The 23523-nt window shown below is 34.1% G+C and overlaps 1 protein-coding gene and 1 long non-coding RNA gene across 3 annotated transcripts in view; one reads left to right on the forward strand and one right to left on the reverse strand.

Annotated features, from left to right (window-relative positions):
• Positions 1-386: 386 nt before the first annotated feature.
• On the reverse strand, positions 387-11664 carry LOC143230549 (uncharacterized). Its single transcript, XM_076464302.1, has 3 exons — positions 11457-11664; positions 2610-2710; positions 387-779 (listed from the first exon to the last, which is right to left on the reverse strand). The coding sequence occupies exons 1-3, from the start codon at positions 11532-11534 to the stop codon at positions 656-658; spliced, it is 303 nt and encodes a 100-aa protein (XP_076320417.1). The 5' UTR covers positions 11535-11664; the 3' UTR covers positions 387-655.
• LOC143230550 (uncharacterized) overlaps positions 2105-23523 on the forward strand; it is a 57225-nt gene continuing 35806 nt past the window's right edge. The window contains exons 1-4 of one of the 2 annotated variants that reach the window (XR_013016506.1): positions 2105-2400; positions 8657-8805; positions 10394-10556; positions 14067-14526. This is a non-coding gene — a long non-coding RNA (uncharacterized LOC143230550). Of the gene's footprint in view, positions 2401-8656; positions 8806-10393; positions 10557-14066; positions 14527-23523 lie in introns of those variants that run through there. The other variant, XR_013016505.1, reaches the window with a different exon arrangement.

A 23523-nucleotide genomic window follows, 5' to 3' on the forward strand; every position in this document is an offset into this window, starting at 1 on the left:
AAAAAGATTTGCGTAACACTATTTTCTTTCAAACAAGTTTTCCTTACGATATTTATGATGTAATCACGTGTTGAGATTTCTTTGGTTTGTTTTGAATTTCGCGCAAAGCTACACGAGGGCTATCTGCGCTAGCCGTTCTTAATTTAGCAGTGTAACACTAGAGGGAAGCAGTACTTTTAGTATACTATCTCATGTCACTATTTCAAAAGTTAATGGAAAAACAACAAGCGCTTCACGCTTCTATATATAACATTTTCAAAAATAATCTTGTGAGATTTTTATACCTTATACTCATGTTCTATTTTTTACCGAAAAATAACTATATTATTAAATTTAGTGCTAACAGCCTAGTTGCTGAAACATGCAGGCACCTAATAAGAAACGCATTAGCATTTTTCATATCTCTTGAATTTATTGAATGAATACCAGTATATTAGTACATTGATATAGCTTTACACAAACTAAGAAATACAAATAATGACACCCATAAATGAAAATGTAAGTCACAAAATATACAACCAGAAATAGACCCCTTATATACATGGATATGCAATAAAGATTAAAGGTCATAATTATGAACTAAATACAGTGAGGGATCACACAATTTTCATAGGGTAAATTCCTTCCAGAGGATTAGGTTTAATGGTTAAGCCTATTACTGGTAGTCTGGCCATACGTGTTCAGCCTGTTCCAAGAAAGATCGACAATGGTAGACGTATGAGTAGATAAGTAATTCATCATTTGTTCTTACACATCTTGTTCCATTGGGACATTGGCATCTGTTGGAAAATACCAGGAAAAAATACATTACCCATAATATATTTTAAAGAAGTTAAGAAAACAGTTAATAATCTATTTTTATTCAGTAATCTTTGATAGGTTTATACTTTTTTCAGATAAAAGTTTATTTAATCACTAAAACACTTTGTAAAACGGGACCGAATATCAGCCTTATTTATTTACCTTTAACACGAAGTGAACTTCAAAACATATGTGTGTCTTTTTTAGTAATTAAAATTTTATAATACCTGAAAATATTGTACATTTATTTGTTTGTTACTAGGCACAAAGCTACAAAATGGGCTATTCGTTCCACCTTTATATCATTATGAGCTTCAGATTTCATGCTGAACCATTAGGGGAAAATAAAGTAGTAGAATATATTTCTTTGCTGAGTATTTTACATTCATTATTGTCTTATCGGAATAGAGAAGATTTGGGTTTGTTTGATTTCTGAGCCAGGGAAGCACTCTCATGAGCCAATTATATATTTGACTGTTAACCAATGGTGACAAAACTAATGACAAAAATCCTGTCTAAATATTATGGCCCAATGTAGAACTTGCATTGAGATGGTGAAATGTCCAAATGTTGTGCATGCATTTAAATACAGACTCATTAATAATATATAATTACTGCCTTGTTCCTATTAAAAATATAAGAGTTTGGGTCTTTGAAGCAAGACGTTTTTTTTTGTAAGACTAAACTATTTGCAACATCTTTTATTTATAACAAACAAGTATAAAATATTTCCAGTACAAGGTCACAAAAATCTGCTCTAAAAAGCTAGATGTCAGAATGTTTATATCGGTTTTAAGAACTGGTTTTCGGATTATTTTTCTTTTTTTCTCATGTGTGAGTTTAAACAATTTATTTTTTCATTTATTTCGAAATTAATTTTTGGGTAACACTAGAAAACAAATTAGCTTTTCTGTTGTGCTAGTTTTTAACTACCACATAACATCGAGAGATCCTGCGTTGTTGTTGTTCCGTGGTATGTTTTAAAATAAGCATATCTAGTGTGTTGCCATTTTCATATCATTACCATAATAACTCTTTGGAGGAAGAATCAACGTCTTTTGATATTATTATTCTTTTCTTAAAGTATTACGTATATAAGTGATACAACTGTAGTGTCAAAGGAACATGAACGAAAATAAATGTTCTATTCATTTTGTAATATTTATTTAAAACTATTAGTGAAATATTGATTTTTATTAAACCACGAATTTATTATAATAATGTAGCTTATTAATATTATTATATATGTATTTTATAGTTTTAAATTTGGTAGTTAATTCGAAGACTTTACTGATTTGCTCGGTTTATTATGGATAATATATCTTCTATATCTTTAGTCATTAGCGCCATCTATATGGATGCCTGAGCATCAGCAAAATTCTTTATTGTGAATGTTAATTAGTATGCTAAAGATGTGCGTATAAAATACATTACCCTCCCCGTAAAATGAAATATATATTTCGAAATGTTAGCGCTAATGTCCTTTGCGACACAACTTTAGTTGACTGTCAGAATGATGTGGCAGAAGTGGTGTTGTTTAGGATAACTGTGATTTAAATTTTGTTTACTGTTGTTATAATGAGATGAGCAACATACACTGTAAGTATTTTCAAAAAGTTCCTATTAATATGCTTCGAAAAATTTATTTTAATGATATTTTTCTGTTAATAGATGGCGCAACCCGATGCACTTTTTTATTTTTATAAATTACGGAATGTCATGCTTTCATAAACTGTTAAGTTCGACCATTGACACTTACTGAGGTCTTGGTTGTAAACAATTAAAAAGATGACTCTGATAATACTTACGGCGTTCTCATGTAATACTGCACAGCCCGACTGTAGTAAGTGTACACTCCCCAGCCACAAGGGGTGGTTCGACTGCAGATCGACATGTGGTCAGGACTTCGCTAAAGTAGGACAATGGAAATTATTGGTTCAAAAACAAACATGGCATAATGTATACAGTTAAAGGAATTAAAGGCCAATACAAAGATAAAAACTTGGACAACAAATATGATAACATTGGAGATGGATCACAACACTACTAATAAAAACAGCAAACAAACAACATGTGATAGCTTCCAGAAATTTCCAAAACGTTAATATTTAATGTTTTTTAGATAAAATAAGATGAAAATGAGTTTACTACTTACATTAAGAGTTTTGAGTTTAATACTTACATTAAGAGTTTTGAGTCTAATACTTACATTAAGAGTTTTGAGTCTAATACTTACATTAAGAGTTTTGAGTCTAATACTTACATTAAGAGTTTTGCTTCTTTGTTGTTGTTGTTTTTTACTTTCACGCAAAGCTACACGAGAGCTATCTGCGCTATCCGTCCATAATTTAGCAGTGTAAGACTAGAGGGAAGGCAGCTAGTCATCAACACCCCTCCGAAAGTCATATAGATCACTGCTCTTACCCGTTGTCTGGCATGATGTGATTACATTGTTGCATTTATTCTGCTCAGGCGGTTAGCTATACTTACATGTGCAAATTAATATATGTGAATGTATGTGAGATTCTTCATGAAAGTGTTTGGCCTGACAAAGCTAGGTGGTTAGGGTACTTGACTCGTAGTCTGAGGTTCGAATCCATCTTCGTCATACCAAACATGCTCACCCCTGCAGCCGTGGGGGCGTTATAAATTAACGGTCAATCTCACTATTCATTGGTAAAAATAGTAGCCCAACAGTTGGCGGTAGGTAGTGATGACTAGCAGCCTTCCCTGTAGTGTTACACTGCTAAATTAGGGATAGCTAGCGCAGATAGCCCTCGTGTAGCTTTTAGCGAAATTCAAAAAGAAAGAAATGTAGAAGTGTTACGAAAACAAATATTAATTTTTATCCGAGTTTTATATTATTTCTATAGTTTATAATTTGTTTTTAAAAGCAGTGTTTTATATAATTTATTTATTTTTATCCTCTATCTTAATGTTTATTTACACATTACTTTTCTTAACATTCTTGTGTCTGTGCTTTCTTATAGCAAAGCCACATCAAGCTATCTGCTGAGTCCACCGAGGGAATCGAACCGCTGATTTTTTGTTTGTTTGTTTTGAATTTGACGAAAAGCTATTCTAGGGCTATCTGCACTAGCCGTCCCTAATGTAGCAGTGTAAGACTAGTGGAAAGGCAGCTAGTCATCACCACCCACCGCTAACTCTTGCGCTACACTTTTAGCAACGAATAATGGGACTGACCGTTACGTTATAATGCACCCCACGGCTAAAAGGGCGAGCATTTTTGGTGTAACGGGGATTCGAACCCGCGACCCTTGTATTACGAGTCGAGTGCCTTAACCAACTGGCCATGCCGGTCCTTCTGCTGAGTTCACCGAGGGGAATCGATCCCCTCATTATAGCGTTGTAAATACGCAGACTTACCGTTGTATCAGCGGGAGACTTCTTAACATTACCTATTTCATGATAATAACACTAATACAATGTATCAAAAGTCTGTTTTCAAGACTTAACACTGAACCACTATAATGTTAATGGAAATTAATCATTTTGTTCCATGTTTGCAATTGGCGAATGTATTTTTCATAACCACAGACCCTTTCCCGATAAGTTGTGTACCTGTAATTTACTCAAAAATCTGGCAAACGAAGCTGTTGTCTAGAAAATAATAGTAAAAATATTCTATATCTTTTACATTAATATATTTAATGTTTGGATTTAAAGGTATCCTAAAGTCAACACTGTGACTCAGCTAAGGTTTGGGTTCAAAGCTAAGTTAAAGCTAAGACAGTGATATGAGACTTCATAACGTCGACATTTCAATTCAATGTTACCGTAAATCTACGGCTGTAAAACGAAATTCATCGTCTTCAGTAAGTGGACAAAAAAGTCCAATAGCACCCTACCTACCACCAACTAATTTTGAATTGATAAATAACAGGGAATGGAAATAATCAATACCTCCCTATATACCACAAACTAATTTTTGAACTGTTTGTTTATTTTTGAATTTCGCCAAACCTACACGAGGGCTATCTGCGCTGTCCGTCCTTAATTTAGCAGTGAAAGACTATAGAGAAGGCAGCTAGTCACCATCACCCACCGCCAACTCTTGGGCTACTTTTTTACCAACGAATAGTGGGATTGATTGTAAATTATAACGCTTCCTCGGCTAAAAGGACGAGCATGTTTGGTGTTACGGCGATTCGAACACGGAACTCCCAGACTACAAATCGAGCACCATAGCCACCTGGCCTCGCCTGGTCCTAAGCATAATACACAACTCTGATACTACTATGTCTTACCTCAGGTGAAACTACGTAATTATATAATATATACCAATGTAACCGTTTGATTTAATGAGCCGAATGCATATCCCAGAGGGACAGAGTTAAGATTATGGATTTAGAATGTTAAAATCGTGGTTTCAATTCCAGGCTATAGACACAGCAGATAGTCCAGTGTGGCTTTTTTCTTGAACAAACATTTTACATCGCTATTATTAAAGAATTATGGCATATGCATAAACTAACATATAATTATTCGCATTTAATGATGCACATACAATGCTCACAACACAAATATCCAGCATTTAAGTGTATTTGGAGGGGTGAGAAATTAGAACTTCCCCAACATTCACTAGTCTATTTTTCTTTTTTTTCTCATCATCAGTGTTTAGGCCTTATACGTGAGAGAGTCAGGAACAATGAGAATGGTGTATTTGTATTTTAAATTTCGAGCCAATTTATTCGAGAGTAACAGTAGTAGACAAGAGAGGAAAGTAACTAAATAGGTTTTTATGTTTTGTAAAATGCTCTCTTGATATGGTAATCTTAAAAAAATGTTAAAATTACCAATAAACTGTTTTTGAAGTGTTTTCCCATCAACCAAATGAAGCGAAGTGGTGATGGACACTGCGTTCGTAGACATAGGTCCTGATAAGGGAAGTACAAACAATGTCAAAGTGATGGATCTTCTATGGATGTTTACTCGAAGTTTTAAATACCATTTTCATTATATTTCTAACGCACAGTAAAGGAGGATAAAGAGGTCTAGACTAAACCAGACACACTCAAATCTACAAAGATCTAAAGTCCGATACCGATCAGCCAGACCAGAACCAACTAGTTAGCACCAGATACCACCAGCTCTTGGGCTATTCCTCTACCAACAAATAGTGAAATGTACAGTTAACAACAGTAACAGCTCTTAAGCAGAAAGTGCGTTAGCAGGATTCGTATTCGCGACTCCGTAACCACGAGGCAACACCACCCCCTAAGGGGTGGTGGTAGAAATAAATCTCCCAGAAGTGAAATACATTTGATCCCTTTCGGTTCAAGTTATCATGGTTAAACAGCGATATATAGCTGTAGAAGTAAAGCAGTGACTGGCTACTGAATGTATCGTAAAACTTCTGTGGAAGCACGTTATTCTGCTGAAAATACATGGTTTAAACAAAATATAGCATGACCACTACAAACCTTGGGGAAATATCATGAGATGAATTATATGAGTATCCAAAAGAACTACATTTCTATGAGGGTATATGGAAAGAAAGCTAATATATCCGGAATATTCAACTGGGCAGCTCATACATACCATCAGATATTGTGCTGTCATTGTATCCAAGAGGCTAAGGAATTTGTCAACGTTTTAATGCTAGTATAAAGCACGAGATTATTCCAGCAAATTACATCCTAAAGACATTATATATATATTTACGCGTATAACATTTTCTTGTTGTTTTTCTAGTTAAATAATTTATACATTTTGAGTTAGATTTGTACGGGATCATTTTTCCTTCTTTTTTTGTTTTTAAGCGTAAAAAGTCTAAAGAACACGCTGTGTGTATCGTGAGTATCGAACCCCTATTTATAGCGTTATAAGTTTTTAAGCTTGTTGCTAAGCCAAAAGAGGGGATTAAATACGGTATGAAATGTTTGAGCAGGTTATGCGTGACAGTACATAAAAATATGATATATCCAAAACAAATCAATCGCTACAATGGGCAGAGTATAAACACCTCTTTAAGCAGCTTCGTGTTCACAGCGCCACGCTGAGACAGCAGTAAGTCTATGGATTTACAAGGCTAAAAATCAGAGTTTCGATTCCCATCGATGGGCACAACAGATACTGTGATGTGACTTTGCTATAACAATTGTTTATTTTTGAATTTCGCGCAAAGCTACACGAGGGCTATTTGCGCTAGCCATACCTAATTTAGCAGCGTAAGATTAGGGGGAAGGCAGCTAGTCATCACCATCCACCGCCAACTCTTGGGCTACTCTTTTATGAACGAATAGTGGATTGACCGTCACACTATAACGCCCTCAGGGCTGAAAGGGCGAGCATGTTTGGAGTGATTGGGATTCGAATCTGCCACACTCAGATTACGAGTTGACTGCCTTAACTACCTGGCGATGACGGGCCTGCTTTAAGAAACGCTCGTGCTTAATAATAAATAAATGAACAAAACAAAATATCAAAGCTAGTGGATCAGATCGAGGTAATTATGTGTACTTTAAACGCTAAAATCGAGGATATGATTCCTACAATGGACAAAGTGCAAATAATATATTGTATAGGTTTATGCATTGTGAGCTTAAAACAAAAACAAAGTCTCCCCTATATTTGGATGGTAAACATTATAGTGTTTAGTTCGGACGAGGGCGAAGAGTTTGCAGAATAAATCAACAATGGTGTAGTCCTGCAGGGTCACGAGAGAGCGCTAACCTCTCACGTCGTGTGCAGGCTATTTTTCTCATTGAAACTTAGATGAAAAAAAACATGGTGAGCAAAACATGGTGGAATTATGGTGGGTAAGGGAGTTTGTGGCAATCCTGACCTCTGTCATTTAATATTACATCACTTTAAACCACCGACTAAAAGCCCTCCCTCCCGGTGGGTCAGCGGTACGCTTAGAGCTTTAGGGACTTAAACACTAAAATCGGGAAAATTTCATCGTTAAACAAATTGAAGATAAAAGACAGTTCAGTGCGTAGCTCGATACTTAGGGAACAACAACCAACTGAAAACGAATGAATATAATGTTATGTAAAGAGCTTTAATGGCAAAAATAAGTAAATAAAAACAAACATTTGGGTTTGGTTTAAGTCAAATTAGTCTTAAAGAGACAAGAAAATAACTCACAGTGATGTTTAGAGGTCTGAAAAAAAAACGAGTTTCCTTTTTGATAATACACATAGCCGAGCGAAAGAAACCAATATGCAGTAGTTTCCTTAAATCATTTTTAAAGTAATTTAATCAAATTAATACATATGAAAAGGAAAAAACTGTGTTTTTTTTCTGTGTAACAATTACAAATGATTTTTTTACTGCTTTAACGGCCTAGTAATTAGAGCGTTCGACTCAAGCATGTTAGACCTTTCAGCCATGGAGGCGTTAAAATATGACGTTCAATGCCACTATTCAATGATAAAAACTAGCCCAAGAGTTGACAGTGTGTGGTGTTGACTAGTTAGTTGTCTTTCCTCTAGTCTATCACTTCTAAATTATGAAATTCAAACCAAGTCAAACTAAACTTCCTTTAACGTTTTAAAAAACAAACACTTGTACGCTATAGAAAATTGTTGTAGGCCTACGTTACAAATGGCATTCAAACCTTTCTAACACTATTAGAAACTAAAATAAGAGTAGCGATGGATAACACAGGCGAAAAGTGCTTCATACACACTGAATGGAATAACTCTTTATATTTTCTTGTAACGAAACTCACTACAATCTCTCATCAGTAAAAACTAAAACCTAAGAAAAACAGATTAATTACAGATGTTGTATTTTTTACAGATTCTTTTAAGTTGTTTATTGCGGTTGAAAATCAAAGATGTGTGAAAATATCATTTTTAATAGATTTATATTTCGTCTCTCTCAGGGTTTTGTCTAAAACGCTTTTTATACAATACAAGAGCTCATCAATTGGCCTGGAAGCTGAAAGACAAAAGTCCCTATGAAACATTGGATATCCGACTATTGTAAACTCTGAAGTTTATTACTGGGCTACATAAAAACAGATAAAAAAATGTAATGTGTTAAAATTATATTATTCCAGTAAGCGTTTTTAAGTCTATGTTATAATTAATTAAGTTTTCGCGTTTTTGTTTTTTAATTTTCACGAAAAGCTACAGAAAGACTGTACACGGATGGCTGTTCCTAATTTTGAGCTAATAGACTTGAAGCAAGAGAGCTAGTAGACTGTAATCGTTCCCACACTGTAGTTACTCTTGTCTAAATGAACAATGGGATTTGACTTTTACTCTGATAACGCATCCATAGCCCCAAAGTGCATAGCGATTATTTTAGGCAAAAGAGCGTAAACTATCGAGTTAATATTTGTAGAATGCTAAACACAACGCCATTCACATCCCAACATGTTTAATTATACCTTTTACAGGGTAGCAGATCCAATGTGGGTCTGCGATATGTTTACAAACTTACAATGTTAAAAATCCGGTATTGATTCCCCGTGGTAAACAGATCAAAGCTTTGCACTAAGAAACAATAACAGCGTAGCAAATAAATAGAAATACGTTCAATGACCATAATCAGCCATTAAAGACAAATGTAAACGATTTTCGACCTTTATTTCCACAGGACTTTCGTTTTGTTCATTTTTTTTAGTAAAACGCATGTTGTATACTGTCTAAAATAACAACATTCACAACGATGTGATTTGCTAAGAATAGCAAAAACACGGAAATATAATTTGGAAAATTTAGTATAAAAGTTTTGTTTATTTTTTGAATTTCGCGCAAAGCTACTCGAGAACTATCTGCGCTATCCGTCCCTAATTTAGCAGTGTAAGACTAGAGGGAAGGCAGCTAGTCATCACCACCCACCGCCAACTCTTGGGCTACTCTTTCACCAACGAATAGTGGGATTGACCGTCACATTATAACGCCCCCACGGCTGAAAGGGCAAGCATGTTTGGTACGACGGGGATTCGAACACGTGATCTTCAGAGTACGAGTCGAACGCCTTAACCCACCTGGCCATGCTGGGCCTTGTATAAAAAAAGAGATTTGTAAAATGACAAAAATGTACTGCGTTTTTAATGTGCGTGGTTGTCGACCAACATAGATCTTTACTAGTAATTAAACATATTGATATTTGCTGTTTATTATATTTTCGATTGTATCTTTTGTGTTTCCTAAAGTCCGCAGATACTTCACGACTTCAACGGATCAAATTAACATGTTTAGGGTTCAACAACAAGTTGTTTCTGTGTAAAAAAAACAAAAAAGAAAGCGATCTAAATTGTATAAGTTAACTTACGTACATAGTATTCCTTAATACCAACCAGCTGATTTTTTTTTTTTTTTACAGTAGAGGGCTTATACAATAATATGGATAAGATCATTGTTTTCAGAGTGTACAATTAATTAAGTACTTTGTCTACGACTCTACGTGAAAGCGGTATTCGACACGCAGCAAGTTAGTGTTAGATTTTTGTCTAAGTTTAATGTAAACTCTTGTGAAAAAAATTTGTTTTGAAGTAGAAATTAGTTTGTTTATAATGAGTCTAAGATGTCTCAGTAACACATCTTTAAAGTTCAACTTCTCCCTGCTTGTTTATCGTTAACGTGAGTTGTTTTTTTTATCTCTTGTTAAGGGTCGAAGCGCTGTCGTCGTCTTTTGAATTGCCCATTACTTTACGTTTCAAAAGTGACGCGTAAGTCTCGACTTGATGTGACATCGTGTTCGATAAATAGAACAGCAGCACTTGGTTTCAATCAACCTGGCAAAATATATTTGATATAGCATTAACCGTATCGGTAGGTCAAAAGGAATTTAATTCATTGTTCTTTCCTTTATTATTTCTATAAAACCTTAATGGACGTTGTGTTTATTTGTGTATTTAAGAAATCTGATTCGACCTTATTCTTTATTGTTAAATGTATTGTCTTAATTCGTTGTTGATTGTATTGTTAGACGTATAAAATCTAATTCATTGTTGACCCTATTATTGATTTTACGAAATTCAATTCAACATTAATCGTGTTGTTTGGCATTATGAACTCTGGTATGATATATTTATTATTGTTAAGTTATGAAATCTAATAACTCATCATGTCTGTTGCTAGCTTTACCGAATTCAATTGAGCTCTATTCCTGTTGTTAACTAAACAAGATCTGATTCAGTTATCTTTATTGTTTATGCAATGTGCTCTGTCCATACAGAGCTTTTATTGTTATTTTATTTTTAATCTTTTATTGTTATTTTATTTTTAATCTTTTATTGTTATAAGATTAAAAAATCTGAACCACTAGTACAAAAATCTAATTTTATATAGAATTATTGTTAACTCCATGAATGCTGATGATCTTCATTATTAAATCTATAACACTATACAGACATCAATACTATCTCATTCAGGACCACTATTCACATTGTTACTTAACCCTATAAAATATAATACACTGCTATAGCTAACTGTATGAAATATGGTTCATTGTTAACTTCTTATAAGTAACCATAAACCTAACAGATGTCAAGTGTAATCAATTCCAAAAGTCACCAGTTTTAAAGTGATCAGACCATTACTTTATACTGACCCTTTAGGATAAACGTTTAAAGAAAAGCAAAGAAAAATAGAATGTCAGAAAGACATATACCTCTCATATTTTTAAACAATGCTACTCGTTTTATTGTTTTGAAAATAAACAATGCTCACCTTGATGTACCGACAAGTTGATGAGGGTAGAACGAAGATGAATGCCAAGATACAGAGCCTCACAGCCAGTTTTACCATGTTTCTAGTTGAATGTAAAGGTCCTATACTTTAAGGTACCAGTGTTAAAACTGACAGAGACACTGCGTACCGAAAAATTTATATTGGACTTGCCACCTACTGGACAAAGTGTAATAGTTTTGAGTACGTACAACATATTTCGTCTTTAATGTAATGAAATGTACAGAAGGCGTGAACTTCTGCAGCTATGGAAACCTTTTCTTATTTGTTATCGTTGCCGCAGAAGCTTCCCAGTGAAAATATTTCGGATTGGTCGATCGGGTGAGATGCGTGAAAGTTTACGATCATGCACCAATCAGTAAAGCTTTTCACCGTGCCGTATATTTGTTGTAGACGGATTTTCATGAGAACTTGAAATATAATAATAGGCATTTTCGTTGGACTAGTGGCGACCTATAAGATTTACATGTGGTACTTTTTTCACTTTAATTTCACATGTTTTTATTTTTTAAAACAAATTACTTATAATAATTTCAAAATTACTTTTATTACCTAAATTACAATATAGAAAAAAATCTGATAGATCAGTATGACCCAGCGGGAAGCGTGATCAGATAGTGAAGCTGAGGGTTCATGGTTCGCAGTCAGTTGCCACAAAAATTCACTTTACCCATTGATGCCATTGATACGTTTTAAGAGTGACTAACAAACTTTACTATTCGATTTGACAAGAGTAGTCATACTAGATACATATCACTACATTGTTAGTAATACATTAAGGAAGACTATTTACAGATAACCCTTTGTGTAAGTTTGCGCACAAATTCTGAAATAAACGGATAATATAACCTGCGGAAAAGTCCGAGTATTATTAAGCAAAAAGCTTCTAGGTATTGACATATAACAAACTTTTGTTTGGCCCTTTGTTATTAAGCATAGAACTTTTCTATGTTGTGCCCATCGCATGGAGGACAACAAATAAAATGTGATTCAGTTACTATTACACATCCGATTTATTTAATGCCGCTATGCAGCCAGGGTTGTACAAATGAATAAATATTCTGATTTAGTTCGTTCAGTTATTTCACACGAACACAACAATCTAAAAATACCGAGCTAACTCATTTAATTTAAGAAGCTTTAAAGCATATGAAAAAATACCCCTAATCAAATGGTGGATTCACATTCATAAGTTAGAGAAGTGGTCCTCAAAGTGTGATTCTCAAGAGCAGTGATTTTCAAACTGTGAGCTGCGAAGGTCCTTCAAGTGATGTGCAGCGCAGTTCCTTCCATCAATTCGTTTGATTTTTTTGGGTGCGGTAGGTGGTCCACGGGGGTCTTTTCCCCTGCAGAACTGGTCCGAAAACGAAAAAAAGTTTTAGAATGACAATGTTAGATATCAACATTGATCGGAGGACTAAGGTTTACCTTAAAATGACTGTACTTATTTATACTTACGGCGCTTGACTCGAAATCTGAGGGTGGCGAATTCGAATCCCCGACCCACCAAACATTACCGTTCTTTCAGCCATGGGAGCGTTATAATGTGACGGTCAAGCTCGCTATTCGTTGGTTAAAGAGTAGCCCAAGAGTTGGCGATGGGTGGTGATGACTAGCTGCCTTCCTTCTAGTCTTACATTACTAAATTAGGGACAGCTAGCGCAGATAGCCCTTGTGTAGCTTTGCGCGAAATTGTAAACAAACCTAATCAGTGGCTGAAGGATAAGTCTGAGGGCTTATAACGCTAAAATCATGGTTCAATACCAGCAGCGGAGAGAGTACCTTGTGTAATTTTGTGCTTAACAACAAACAAACATATGTAATCCTTAACCAGAAATCATTTCAAGGTGTATTGTCGAGCGAATATAATGTCATACGGTTTGCAAGAGCTATAACGATACGAGACAGCAGAATTAGTTTGGAAAATACAACAACACGAAATCTTTTTATTTGTTTTCTTAACAGACGGAGAATTTGTATCGAAATCAATGTTTTAGGCCTAAGTGGTTAAGCAATATTTCAAGCAAAATCAGTTACGTTCGAATTATGTTAATTGAAACTTTGTTTGTGTGTTTTTAAATCAATTTTTGGTTACTTTTCTCATCAATTCCCATCCAGTGACGGCATATTTTAACCAACCGTTTCAAGATTGACCAATTTGACCATGACAGATGTTTAAGTTGCTCTATCGTATCGCTGTTATTCTACAATCCATAAGAAGTGACATAATTTTACAATTTGCATTTCGCTTTTTAGTAGTTGTGAAATTTAAACATGTTCCTCAACTAAAAGAAAAAAGTCACGCTTCAGCTTTATATAGTCGTTGACGAGAGCATATGAATAGGAAGACGACGGCGATAGTACGTCTCGTCTGAACAACATGCTATGTTAAGTTTTACAAATCTTACAATATTTGTGCGAATGTTGTTGTTGTTGCTCGTTAGTTTAGCACAAAATTGCACAATGTGCTCTTGCCAGCTACGGACATTGAAACCCTGTTTCTTGCATTGTATTCGTAAAAGTACGCAATCGTAAACGTTTTATAAAATAGTTATTTTGCAATTTTTCTGAGAATCGATTCTTTCTTTTTAGCCGTCTTTATTATTAGCTCATGTCATCATCTCAATATTGCCACGTCGTTAGGACGCTCGACTCGAATTCCGGTCCCAACAAACATGCTCGTCCTTTCAGCCGTCAGGACATTGCCATGTGACAGTCAGTTCCACTACTCATTGGTAAAAGAGTAGCCCAAGAGCTGGTGGTGGATAGTGATAAGGAGCAACCTTTGTTCTGGTCTTCTATTTATAAATTAGGAACGACGAGCGCAGATAGCTCTTGAATAGTTTTGTGCGAAATTCAAAACAAATCAAATCATCTCAAAATATTGATTTGGGGGGCGAACTCTATTTTTCTAGTAAGTTATTTTTGAAGAAAAAATCTATTTTACTGTTACACTGTGTTTTTGTGTGTTTGTTTTGAAACGTTACACTTACTTAACATAAGTGTACATTTCATATAAAAACTGGTTAATGTTTACGAAATTGAAAGTTGTAACTACTTAAATAAAGTAAATATAATAAAAATTGTGGTTACAAGGTATAAGTATAGTTTACTCACTGACAGCGAATCTTCACAGAATATTACAAAATGAAAACTGATACTAAGATTCGAGGTTGTGACACTAATTACACAACACGTATGAAACTAACATAAACTATAGCATAGTGAGTAAAGGCAAACATCTTGTATCCCAAAAATCCTCGGACATTGCAACATCAGCTCAGGGCCAAAAGGGGTGTGGACATAGTTTCATTGACGTCAGAGCATGTGCTAAATGATATATCCAGAATAAAGCAGTATTTGTCTTTTAGTTCACAAGAAAAATTAAGAACAGTTGTTCGTCCTTGAACTTACTTAAAGTATCACTAACGGAACGTTTATAAATTATATCGTATGTTTTTATTTTGAATTGGAAATGTTCTTTAATACGGGAAATGAAAGAAAATTTAATTCGCAGTACTTGCAATGTCTTAAACTTGTTTTGGTCGAAAATAATTTGTTTGTGTTGTTGAATTTGTGCAACGCTATTCGAGAGGTATCTGGCGTTAGCAGTTCTTAATGTTAAATGAACTGATAAACTGCAGGAAAAGCATCGAGTCAAGACATACATACCGCCTACTTTTGGGCTATTGTTTTCTCATTAAATAATGGAATTTCTGCCACACTTATAACTCAACCACAGCTTCAAAGTACGGAGTACGATTTTTTATTTTGTAATATTATTGATAGACCAGCATATTCACACTAATTCACTCTTGATCAGTCCAAAGTAAATCCGATACACAATTTGTGTTATTGTTCTATATCATCTTTTTTTATATGGATGTTTGTATTATTTTTTGTTGAGTCACTTTCAATGCCACATGAACAGCGCTTGGCTAAGTAACTAAAATGTTCTTGAAAGTTCAGGGAGTCATTTGAACGACGTAAAAAGTGTGTTAGGGGGGATTAGGTTAAATTAAGTGATTTTCTAAACCAGCTATTTAGTACAGCAATGACAGTTTTCCTTTATGTTTACAAGAAGGAATAGAGAAGTTGTCCTATGGTGGGTCAGCAGTAAACTTACCAACTTATAACGTTAAAATCTGGAATTCGGTTTCCCATGGTAGGTAAAGCGCTAATAGCCCATTTTGTAGCTTCATACTAAACAAACATTATGAGAAGTAATATACATATGAGGAAATTAACAAGTATAAGGTACTATCTATTTGTGAAATTCGGCCTGTCTTAGTTACGTGTAACTTGTAGAAATTGTAGAGCTCGTAATCATAAAATAAAACGTTACTGGACTATGAATTCTTCTTTTGTTTATATAATAATTAAAAAAATCTGCTCAACAATAGAAATCGTCGCAATATTTGTGTCAGAAGTGGGATTATTTTGGTAAAAATAAACTTTAGATCTGACTTTAAGATAGCGACACGTACTTCAAACTAATTCAAAAATATATTGGAAAATGTGAAATAGTAGAGAGATTATAAAGAAGGAATAGATAGAAAAGTGAAAAAGGAAAAGATATAACAAAGCGACAGAAAATTAAAATAAAATGAAGAAAAAAACGATAAAAAATTGAAAGAAGAGCGGGAGAGATCAAGAAGAAATTTTAAAGAAGAATTATAAAAACAAGACAAGATTTACAGAAGTGTATGTGACCATAGTAAATGTATAAAATTATTATAAAAATAAAACTGAAGAGGTGCAGAAGGACATTAGTGAAATACAGAAAAATAATGAAAAGTAAATCGAAGAAGCTATCGAAAATGATAAAGAAGAATATAACCACCAGTACAAAACATCTATGAACTAAAATGGTAAATAAAAGGATCAAACCCATCACTCTGCTCTATACATGACTGAATAATTCCAGTTCATGACTGCAAAATCTTGGTAGAATACTCCACATACATTATTATGTCATGCAGTTAACTAACAACATTGTCAAATTAAGAAACCAAATGATCATGACAGAAGAATATTGTGAGAGACATATCAGATGCAGTTCGAAATAATCTCCAAAGTGAATGAATGGGATAATGAACAATAAGTTACATGTATTCATCTGGCTGATTATTTGAGTAAAATTAATTTCAGTCTCATTATTATTTGTTTTCGACTGGTGGCTATAAATTAAATTATTTTTAATAAAAAGCAGGGTAAGTAAAATGGAATAAAAACAGGAAAAACTTAATCAGAAGTCCATAAATACTGTCTTTTATCTCTTTAATAAGTAGATATATATTAGTTATATATATATATGACAAACCTCGAGGGCTAAAGATTTAATCACAAGTTATTCCCAAATGGTTTCATCTTTGATATTAACGAATACGACTCTCGCGTAATCCTAATTGGAGAAGTTGGAATTAGTGATGAGTAGAAGGATTAATATAGACTATATTAATTGGAACTCCCATTTTTACTGTTCCCTTGAATAAGCTCTCCTGTCCATCACATATAAGTACTTTTTTACCTAAGGAAACTAATGGTTAATTAATCATTTGGATTAGTTTTCGTGTCATTGTTGTTCATATCGTGTTCTTTCTCTACAACATGATTGCAAGATTACTTGCGTGTGGTTAAGTATTTTATATACGTTAATAGCTCTTGAAGATATTGGGTTTGGTTTAACTCGTTGTTTTTAATATTCTTACGTAAAATTCTGTGAGATGCTTGTAGTTAAATATAAGGTAAAACCGAGAAATTTTCTATCTGTAAACTTCTTATCTTGCTGTCTCCTGGTGGAACAGCTGCAAAAAATTATGGATTTACAACACTAACATCCTGAGTTCGATTCCACACGGTGAACACAACAGATATCCCATTGTGGTTTTGTTCTAAAAACAACCAACCGAACTACCTTATCTTACTATGTAAAGTTTAATGTATTCAATACAAATCAATAGATTAATGAAAATTAAGTCCCAATTTATGATTCTCTTACAATAAGAAAAATATTACGAATTAAAAAGATAAAAAATATTTTGTTGAGAAAACGCTAAAAACAATTGTATTTACTACTGGAATTCTAGTTTTGATATCCATAAATGTTAATAATAGGTGTAATATATTCTGAAATATTAAAGATACTTTTTTAATATTACATCTAGGCTGTAGTGATTAATGAAAAAGGAAAACAGAAAAATTTGTCCAACCATTCTTGTATTCATCCACCTAATTCTTTCGCTACCAGAAGCTTATTCACTGACATTTTAAGCCGTATTAAAACCAGCAATTAAGATCTATCAAAGAACGTATCAGTAGAGAAAAGTTTTAATTCAACACTTTCTAATTGTTCCTTTATCAGTGGGTAAAATTCATTAATGATTCAGCTGGATTTAAAAAAATATAATTTAAATAAAGTTTATTTTTCTTGCATGCAGTGACTTGCTTTTTGACAAGTTAGTTAGTTTTAGTTATCACCATTAGATTCCATTTAGGAACATAGGGCCGCAATCGCTTGCGGATTCTTCAACAAGTATTTAAGTGAGTAGGTTGTTAGCCCACTGCACCGAGCCGTCCCTAATTTAGCAGTGTAAAAGTAGAAGGAAGGCAGCTCATCACCACCACCACCCACCGCCAACTCTTGTACCAACGAATAGTAGGATTGATAGTAACATTACGCCTCCACGGCTGGGAGGGCGAGCATATTTGGCGCGACGCGGGTGCGAACACGCGACCCTCGGATAACCAGTCGCACGCCTTACGCGCTTGGCCAGGCCTCTTTGAGAAGTAAAATCCATTAAGGACTCATTTGGTTTTAGAATATTTAATTTAAACTATTAGTCTCTCTTTGAGCTTACTTATTGTATATTTTATTACAATTACATCTTCTTCGATAAGTAAGATTTGTTTTTAGAACAGGTAAAACATTTCAATCACTGGTGCGATTATTCCAAAGTACACAAGTTTTAACAGTGATCGAAACGCTTTACTAGTTCTAAAAAAGAATCTCACTGTTAAAACAGTATCTTGTAATAAAACTGCAACTAAGTTTAAGTTTATCTAGCATGCAGTAACTTGATCTTTGATGAGGAAACTCCATTAAAGATTCAACTGATTCGAAAAGCTATAATTCAAATTAATGTTAATCTTCTCTAGCATGCAGTTTACTACTCTTTGATGCGTAAGATCCATTATAGATCAAGGTGGTTCTAAAAGATGCAATTTAAACTAAGTTTATTTTTTCTTGCATGTAGTGACTTGATCTTTGATGAGGAAACTCTATTGAGGATTAATCTGATTCTAAAAGCTACAATTCAATCTATTTTTAATTTTCTCTAGCATGCAGTGGATTACTCATCAATGAGAAATCGATTAAAAATTCAGTTTCCAAGGGTTATAGGAGAGTTAATCTTCTTCCGTAGTTTAGAATACGATCTGAAAAGTAAACACCAAAAAGTAATCTTACGTATATATACTTTTCCCGTCCACATCTATCGTGTCATTAAACTCAAAGAAAAGCCTACATTAAATAAATTAAAACGGTTAAAAGTAAATCAAAATATTTAGTTTTGCTGATGCATGAAATGGTTAAAATAAACTAGAAAATAAATTAAAAAATTATTTTTAATCTTCAATGACCTGAAGTTATTGTAGTCATTACTCGAGACCTTCAATACGTAGAACTTTGAAAAATAGTTGGGATATCGGGATTATTTTGTTGTGGTTTATCTACACTGGGGGCAAACAAATTATTAAATAGAATTTTTATTTAAACTACCTTTTTTTAGCTGCTGCGGATTCTACAGAACCTCTTATCAGATGAAAAGCATCATAATCCTATTTATGTAAAACGTATGTGCAAGGATGGACGTGTTGGCTTGGTATTGAGAAAGAACTGTTAAAGACAGAGGCTTAGCGGTAGTAAAATTATCGGGAAATGTGAGAGCGAATGAATAGAAACGAGAGATGTGAGAAAGAAAGAAAAATATTGCCAATAAGAAACAAAATATAATTTTTCTGTGTGTTATTGATATATTTATACACAAAAAATTGTTATTCCTAAACAAAGCCAACCTATAAAAATAGTGGTGTCACAAGCAATGTACAACATTCATGATAATTCTCTACATTTTTATGAAGTAAATAATCTCAGTTGACAGTAAAATGATCGACACTCATACCAAGTGAAAGAGCATATTTTTATAGTCACTATTAAATTTTCTTTAGAATTCATTTAAACAAATCGAAGCGAAGTGAAAACAGTTATACATGTTCTTTGGCAAATTTTAAATGCTAGAACTTGTAACATAAATTATCATGTATTGGTCATAAGAGTGAGGGTTATGTAAGCGCTATAAACACGAACAGTCTGGCATGGCCAGATGGTTAAAGCACTCGACTCGTAATCCGAGGATCGCAGGTTCCAATCCCTGTCACACCAAACGTGCTCGCCCTTTCAGTCGTGGGGGCGTTATAATGTTATGGCCAATTCCACTGTTCGTTGGTAAAAGAGTAGCTCAAGAGTTGGCGGTGGGTGGTGATGATGAGCTGCCTTCCTTCTACTTTTACACTGCTAAATTACGAACGGCTATTGCAAATAACCCTCGTGTAGCCTTGCGCGAAATTCAAAAACAAACAAGCAATACACACGAACTACGTGTTATGGATGTGAATGCAGTGTAAGATGAATCACTGATACAACTGATTACGTTTTATATAAACAAAATTTGAAGTCACTCTGAAAGAGTAGCTCTTTGACCCCAAAATTTACAAACTATGGCATGATATTTACTACAGAACTATTTATGTAAATTAAGAGTCTCTTCCTAATCGTAAACTGTAAAATATAATTACTTTCACGAGCCATATTTTGATTACCTTGATCCCTAATCTTCGTAACTAATTCCAGCTCATTTATGCCCGTGCTACATAAATTACGAGCTTTGCATTGATAGATATTAACACTACGGATAAGCAACCAAACATTTTACGGGCCCTCAAAAAGATGCGCTAATAAGCCCCATGTTAAAAAAAAATCATTAAATTTGAGGGCAAAAGAAAGACTAGTTAAATCGTAATGTAAGCTACGTAATTTGCTTTACAAAATCCATTAATTTTAAACAATTCTGAGAAATCTTGTCGCTTTCCAGAAGACGCTGATTGTTCAGTAAGAAAAGAAAAATGGTCGACATTTTTGTTATTGGCCAAGAAAAAGCTAAGCCTAACTCAAGTTATTTGTTGTATTACCCTAGACATTTTCTTCGTTATAACATTGCTATAATTTTCATATATGAGAACTAATAAAACATGTTTTGGAGATGGTTCACTTGTGATGCTGAAACGAAACATTTAATGGTAAAAATGAACACTTTACACACTGAAGTGCAGCGAACGATTAAACATATTTATCTGTCGTGAGCAAAGATTGTACTTTACACAAAGAATGAAAAGTTGACTTGTGTAAGTTAATTGATTTTCTGATACTTACCTGATTTTCCAACGAAATATAAACAAACAATGAGTGAAACCTGAACCAATGTGTAAATCAACTTTGTGTTTCCAAGTTAACAATGACTAAAACCTGACGAGCCAACGTATAACTAAACTTTGTATTTCTCTGTTAACAATGGCAGAAATGTGAACGTATAAGTCAGCTTTGTGTTTAACAATAAATGAAACACCAATCAATTTAGGCAAAAGCGATTCGTTAAATCTGTTGGGTAAAAGTAAATAGGAAAAATAAACAAAAACTTTTGTCTGAAACACTGTGGACGTTTTCTCTCAAATTGAATAACGCGAAACGAAAATAACACAAGTTTGTGACACTCACCAAAGACATCTGTTTAATATGACGTAAAGCCACGTCACCAATATAAATAAACTTTAAAATATTAAGTGTTTTGTTTGGCTGAAAGGAAAGAGAAGAGACAGAAGGCTATATGTTTGGCTGGGTTCCAACTTGTTTTTTTTTTTTCCATTATATATTTAACATATTTATTGTTAAATATTTGAATGAAAAGTGTTAAAGATCAAGAAATATTTTTAAATGTTTAATTTGTTCCTTTTTAGACATAGTTATGAAACTTGTGTTTGAATTACTTTCACGTTTTTCTGCTTCCATTGGTTCCGGGGTAGATGTGATGATTTATAGTGTTAAAAATTCAGTTCTGTATAGCTTTACGCGCGTGCGCGCGTGTTTTCTTATAGCAAAGCCACATCAGACTATCTGCTAAGTCCACCGAGGGGAATCGAACCTCTGATTTTAGCGTTGTAAGTCCTTAGACTTACTGCTGTAGCTTAACGACAAGCAAACAAAAAAAAAACAGTATTTGTGTTGCTATAGCAGTGATGGTTGAAAAATATACTTATATTCAGTTAGCTTATGTTACGATAAAGGTTTTAAAGGACGACTTTAAGATTATATCAGTTGATAATAGAAACAAAGAAATTTTGTGGTTGAATAGGTATTTCAACATAAAATTTTGAGTATTTCTAAAATTTAATAAAAATAAGTTTTCTTAGTATTTCAAAACCTAAGCAAACAACACTTGAGAATAACGTGGTTTCAATTATTACCAAGACTTGGCATGAATAGGTGGTTAAGGCGCTCGATTCGTAATCCGAGGGTCGTAAGTTGGAATCCCCGTCACACAAAACATGTTCACCTTTCAGCCGTGGGGAGTTTTAATATGGTGGTCAATCCCATTGTTCGTTGTTAAAAGAGTAAGCTAAGAGTTGTCGCTGGGTGGTGATGACTAGTTACCTTCTCTCTACTCGTAACAGTGCTAAATTATGAACGGCTAGCGCAGATAGCCTTCGTGTAGCTTTGCGCGAAATTCAAAAACAAACAATTTTTGAAATTTTGCCTCGTGAATAGGGTAGCGTGGTTGCGTGATTTTGAGCTGAAATATGCTTAGCGTGGTTTTCTGGTGAACGGTACACCAAATGCTCACTGTGACTAATGGACTACCACCTTTTTTGCAATTTCGACCATTTTTTTAAATAATCAATGGACTTGTCGTCATCGGATCTCTCGAGGGGTCAGCAGTATGTTTATGACGCTAAAATCTAGGCTTCGATTCTTCGCCATGTACACGATAGATAGCTTAATGTGTCTTTTTTCTAACACTACCACCAACAACAACTTAACATCAAATTAAAGATGTAAGAAGGTTTTAGCCCAGCTTTTCTGTGATTTTCTAAAAAGCTAATTTCGAACGTTATTAAAAATAAGAAAAGAAAGAAACAACAATAACGGAGTGTAAAACACCTAGCCACATTATTTAATATTCACTCAGTAAAGAGCTTATAATATCAAAGCATTACCGATTTCATAACCTGATATAGTAAATAGCTGTCCCCTAATGGCAAAGCGGTATGTCTGCGAATTCACACCGCTAGAGACTGGGTTTCGATAACCGTATTGGGCAGAGCATATATAGCCTTTTGTGAAGCTTTGTGCTTAATTCCAAACAAAGAAACAAAATAAACAGCATGTATAAACTTCAAACAATATAAAGGTCATGAGGTTCTTGTCAACATATCGGTGTATTTATACAATAGTTATATGTGGATTTTATTGAACGTTAGGTAACGCTTTGTTCAGTAAACTATCATATCAGACCATAATTTGTAATGTAACAGCAAGTTAACAGAGGAACCACTCGTCACGTGTTTTCATAAAAAAGGATATTTAATTGCAACCGAGAAGGTCCATATTAATCTTACAGTGTTATCAGAAAAGGTGTTTATTCAGTAAAAACGAACCGCAGCAGATAGGAAACGCTGTACATTTACTTGGAAAATGATCACAGGGTCTTTACTTCACATCAAATATAATCATTATTTATATCTACAATCAATATTTTCTGTTACGTAATTTAACTTGCATTCATGAGATCATTTTTATTAAGCTGACATTGTCTGGTGGTTAGGGAGCTTCACTCGTAACTTCCTTCTCGGGGGCTCAAGTCCTCGTCACCAAATATGCTTGCCGTTGCAGCTGTGGGGGCGTTATAATGTAACTGCCAATCTCACTATTCGTTGA

The sequence above is a fragment of the Tachypleus tridentatus genome, chromosome 10 (assembly GCF_004210375.1).
Source record: "Tachypleus tridentatus isolate NWPU-2018 chromosome 10, ASM421037v1, whole genome shotgun sequence".
In the NCBI taxonomy this organism is placed as follows: domain Eukaryota; kingdom Metazoa; phylum Arthropoda; class Merostomata; order Xiphosura; family Limulidae; genus Tachypleus; species Tachypleus tridentatus.